General features: G+C 33.5%; 1 protein-coding gene across 1 annotated transcript; it reads right to left on the bottom strand.

Moving 5' to 3' along the window:
* Positions 1 to 1,567: 1,567 nt before the first annotated feature.
* On the bottom strand, positions 1,568 to 4,656 carry LOC125423178 (disease resistance protein RPP13-like). Its single transcript, XM_060815337.1, has 3 exons — positions 4,170 to 4,656; positions 3,477 to 3,992; positions 1,568 to 3,408 (listed from the first exon to the last, which is right to left on the bottom strand). The coding sequence occupies exons 1-3, from the start codon at positions 4,654 to 4,656 to the stop codon at positions 1,568 to 1,570; spliced, it is 2,844 nt and encodes a 947-aa protein (XP_060671320.1).
* Positions 4,657 to 5,531: the final 875 nt, after the last annotated feature.

Raw genomic sequence — 5,531 nt, 5'->3', positions numbered from 1 at the left:
CCTCTTCTTGTCATGTTCTTCATTGATTGGCTTAAATTATTAATGTTATCATTTGCTTTAGAGGTAAGTTACCGGCTACATTAAAATATGAGCATGTGTGTTGCCGATGGTGAATGATTTCACAAAAGATAAGCCATGAGCCTGGAAGTACTCCTTTAATGTTTCGGTGTAATCATGTCTCACACGGAAAATATTAATAAAAAATCTTGAATTTTGGTTTCTATTTTTTTAATATTCAAATCACATAACCAGGTTACCACTTCACCATTTAAGTTACAAACCTTTAGAAATCAAATTTTATAATCTTTAGAAGTGAAATTTTATAATTATATTTATATATATATATGTTTCAAAATTAATTGTACTCTGGTATATTAAACTTTTTAAATTGTGTAACATTTATCTTCAACTTTTTGTACTTGCATGATTTGGACTCTTGATTTTCCAAATTGTTACAATTTGATCCTATTACAAATGAACTGTTAAAGATCATCCATATGTCATTCATATGATCTTTTCTAATTGTATTTTGATATACTTAACATTTCAATTTGTGAAATTTAGGTCCCTATCTTCATAAGCATGCAATTTATACCTTTGATTTTACAAATTGTTCCAATCCACAAATTTAACAAACAACCGTTAATGGCTCATTTTTGGGATGCATGCCAGATCTAAACCTCTGTTCAAGTATAATATATCCTACTTTTATAATTTTAATATTTTTTCTTATTTATTTCTCTTTATTTTTCCAATTTTTTTTTTATTTTAAAATTTGCTTCTATTCATATATATAGATATTTTATGGTATAGACATATGTATATTTTTAACATGTGAATGTATATCAGATGACACATTTTTTAAAGCAATATATTGCTTGACACGTGTCTACTAGTTAAAAAATATCCGAACATGTATACTGTAGAATTTTTCTATATATATATATATATTTATTATTCTTTTAATTATACATTAAAAATAATAATATATATAGATGAAAATAATTATCTTTCTTTTCGCCTGAGGAAGTTTAGAAAATAATTTTTTTACACAATTTGTAATAAATTTAAAAAATGTTATGTTTTATTTCTTCCATTATTATTATTATTATTTTACCGAAAAATGCTTTCACTGATTTTTTATTCTCTTATTCTTTTATGGTCATTTTATTGTATTATAAAATTTTAATTTAATATTTAAAATAAAAATAAAAATATTAATTTAAACATATTCAACAAAGAAAATCTTTATTTAAATTATTAACTAATTTTTTTCCTTAGAAAAATATATGTTTACTAAATAGAATTCAGACCTATTTATAAATTTTGTACCATCGATTATTAATTGTTTTTTTAATAAGTATTATTTTATTTATAAACAACAACAAACAATCAAACAAACACAAAAACAAACAAGAAACAGCAGCAGCAACCAAAAAAAAAAAAAAAAAAATAGCAAAACCAAAGAAAAAACAAAAAAAACAAAAACAAAAACAAAAGCATAATTGACACATGATCAATACTATGGGTCCCACCACGGGCCACCAGGGTGACAAAATCGCATTTTTCATTCATCATCATCATCATCGTATAAAGGGGTATCGTCAACTAAGACCTGGCATCGATTCTTCATAATCAATTTTGTCACGGTCTTCCCCTTCAAATAACGTGACAATGAGTTCACATCATCATCATCATCATTACCGGCCAATGTCTGATATTTTACTTTTTCCTCGGCCAAGTGCGATAGCGAATAAGTCAACCGTCTTGACATCGACGACAACTCAACACGTCTTAGACCCTCCATACACCAAAGTTGATCCGGCAGAGCCTCTATCTCTTCGTTCTTTATCATCACCAAGTACTGGAGTTTCGGCATTGCTCCTTCATCCATTTCCCACTTCTTAAAACCGCATCGGATTAGTTTGAAAACTCGGAGTTGAGGAAAACCACCTTCAACAATTCTGATCACACCAACATCTAGCTCATTGTCAATGTAACTTTTATCCAATTTTATCTTTAGAGCATGTAGGTTTGGAAGCTTTCCAAGGATGCTCAAGAGGTTTGAATCCACAAACGATTTCTTCAATTTTACCTGGGTAAGTAATGTTGATGATGCCGAAAATTCCAAACGAGGCTCGTATTTCTCAAAACCAACAATGCTTAACCTCTGCAGATATGGTAACTTCTCAAGGCTTACCACAGGTTGTGTCATCTCGGATTCGTTTAAACCATCCGATTCGTCCCGCTTATAATATAAACCCAAGTATGTTAGATTTGGGAATTTCGACTCTACTATGAAACCAGCACTTGTCCCATCAACATACAGGTGAGCAAGGGCTTGGAGGTTGCACAACTTGTTCATACCCTTTTCTACTAGCTGCCTGGGTGGTTTTGGTAACTTGATTGATTTATAACCAGATAGATGCCTTAGCTTTGTCATTTTCCATATACTGCCTGGCAATGATACCTCCACTTCTCTATCGAATTGGACATCGATTGTTTCTAGGAATTGAAGGTTGCAAATGGAATCAAAGAATTGATAGCACAACCTCTCATGATCCTTAGTAATGAAACCTGTCATCTTCAGATATCTCAGAAATATCAAATTTTGTATTCCCTTGGGAAATGATATTCCCAAATCATATCTTGTGTTGTCGGATAGCATTACCAGAACACGAATAAACTTGAAGCCTTCTAAAAGCCATTCCCACATGCTGATTTCCCCCAGCAAGAATGCACTGGAAAACAAAAGAAAAGAACGAGCGGATGATGTATCACAAGCGTTCCAGAAGACGCAATAATAAGGGTTAGTCTTAGAGTCCACGGAATGTCTTCGAATAATCTTTCCACGTGATGAAGGATTATCCATCGATTGAAACTCGAAGAACTTCTCTTGCAAACTCTGTTTTATGCAGAAATCTCTTACGCTGCTATGGACACGACATGATTTTACACTTCCATTAAGATCTCTCCTACTTACTACTTGGATTAAGCTTCGATTTATGAGCTCCTCCAAGTAGAATTCAGCAGCAACATACGCACCGTTTGTATTCCCCGTGTGCTGAACTATTATTCCTTCTGCTATCCACAATTCGGTTAACATCTTCGTTTTGATCTCAAAGTCTTCTGGAAACACACCGAGATAAAGAAAGCAGGGCTTCAAGTGATATGGCAAATTGTTGTAACTTAGGGCGACACTGTCTAAGCAACGGTTTAGTGTATGCTTGGAGTATTCATCTACAAGAAAGTCAATAAAATCGGACCTCGGATATGAATTCCATTTGTTCGCTAGAGCCATTCCTAGTTCAGTAATAGAAAGCGGCAATCCTTTACATCTTTCAACAACTTGCTTCCCAAGATTTTCAAAATTGGAAGGGAAATCAGATTTGGTTCTGACAAGTGCCACTTTTTTTGACAAAAGTTGCAAACTCTCATCTTCATTAAGAAATGGTAACAAATAAGGAGGTGACTACCTGAGCTGCTGGCATGAGAAGCAATATCTTTGTGACGGCCAGTAATTAGTATTCTACTTCCATTTTCATCATCAGGAAGTGCTGCTTTTACCTCGTCCCATACTTGAGTTTCCCAGACATCATCCATGACAACAAAGTACCTCTTTCCTCTCAAGTAGTCACGTATTTCCACAACAAGATCTTCATCGGACTTATTGCTGTATATTTCGTCTGAGAAATTCGACCCGAAGCATTTCAACATGTCGAGAAAGAGCCTCCTTTTTTGATATGCTTGAGATACATGAACCCAAGCATAACAGTCAAACCGATCCTTGACCAGAGTAAAGATCTTGTTTGCAAGGGTAGTTTTTCCTAAACCACCCATTCCGATGATCGAAACCACATCTCGTTGTGAATTCTTTCGATCAGTAAGCCGATTCACCAACGATTCTGTTTGGTCCTCGAAGCCTACCATATCATCATCATCATCTACATCATCTGCACCAGCAGCACTAGATTGAGCTTCTCCACTACCATCTGCTTCATATTTATCAATAATAAAGAAATCAAATTCGTTGTAAGGACATAGAGCGCAACTCTAGTCTCGATCTATTTTTATTTAAATTTCATATATATTATTGTTTAGTAAATTAATTCTTAAATTTATACACAATAGTTTTCTATCATATATATATATATATATATCAATAATACCTTTAATGGAAACAGGTCGATGCCTTCCACCAAGCAATTGCTTTGCCTCTGTATCAGCAGCACCAGATTGAGATTCTTCAATACCATTTGCTGCATATTTATCAGTAATACCTTTAATATCTTCATTGATGCTTCTTGTCTTTCTCGAAGCCTTTGAAAGCGCTTTCACATGGCTGAAGAAGTGTAATGGATTACTCAGCAGATTCTTCGGCAGCCATCTTTGTTTGATCGTGAGTTTTCGCTCCAAATAGGTGTCTATAATATCCTCAACGTCAAGAGCAACCTCAGTGATTTGTTCGAGAACTTTTTCGGTGTCATCGTTGTTTTGCTTCCCAACATAATCTTTGCCGAAGGAAATCATGATTTGGAGATCATCTTGGATTGATCTCACTTGACCCTTCACTCCACTAAGCAAATGTGCTTCATCTTTGAGAAGCTTGGTCAAGTAGTTCTGCAGCAAGACAACAGGAATCATCATATTTCCCATTTTCGTGCACAATTGGATCAAGGGATTTAGATATTAAGGGAGGCAACAGAGATAATAACTAGAATAAGAGCAGAATGTCAAAATCCCTTTTTTTTTTTTTTTTTTTTTTTAAAAAAAAGAAAGGAAAAAGGATATAGTTGCCATTAGTTTCTTTGGTGTATAAAAATTGATCCAAGTGTGAATCATGAAGGAATAATTAAGGTATGAACGTTAGAAAAGCTGAATAGAAAGTGTATATTATTAAGGGAGGCAATAACTGGCTAAAGGCTCATAAAGATGTGGAAACTGATAATAGGTGGAGATCACGTCAGGGTGAGGGTTAGAGAGCACCTTCAGGATATAATATTAAATTAATAACACACACACACACACACACACACACACACATTCATATGAATATATATTTTTCCTCAGCCAAAAAAAAAAAAAAAAAAAAAAAGGATTTTGCAATAAAAAAATGTCCAACTGGAATCTAAAAAAATTTATGCACATATTTTCTGTAAATTTTTTTAAACGTTATCCCTATTAACATTAAAATATATATGTTTAGAAAGTTGTGAAATGGACTAAACACTTTTATGATAGGTCATTGAAGCTCAGGATATGCGAATCTCTTGCTGACAATAGACTTCTACTGCGGCCAGAATATCCTATGGGCTTCCCTTTCCGGTATAATATTTCCGTATGTGTATGTATAGGGAGATTGCTCAACTATGGTTTCACACTCCGTTTTCCAATTTCAATTTATGCATTTTAGAGTCCAATGTAACTTTTGAAGGAAATGAAGCATTTTACATAACTTGCATAAGGTTTCTATTTTTTGGTTGAAAACATTACTTCCATAAGTTGCAACTGGTTTTAAATTGCAATTAATT

The sequence above is a fragment of the Ziziphus jujuba genome, chromosome 3 (genome assembly GCF_031755915.1).
Source record: "Ziziphus jujuba cultivar Dongzao chromosome 3, ASM3175591v1".
Classification (NCBI taxonomy): domain Eukaryota; kingdom Viridiplantae; phylum Streptophyta; class Magnoliopsida; order Rosales; family Rhamnaceae; genus Ziziphus; species Ziziphus jujuba.
Note: the sequence above shows the minus strand (reverse complement) of the source record. Positions and strands in the feature narration are given on the sequence as shown.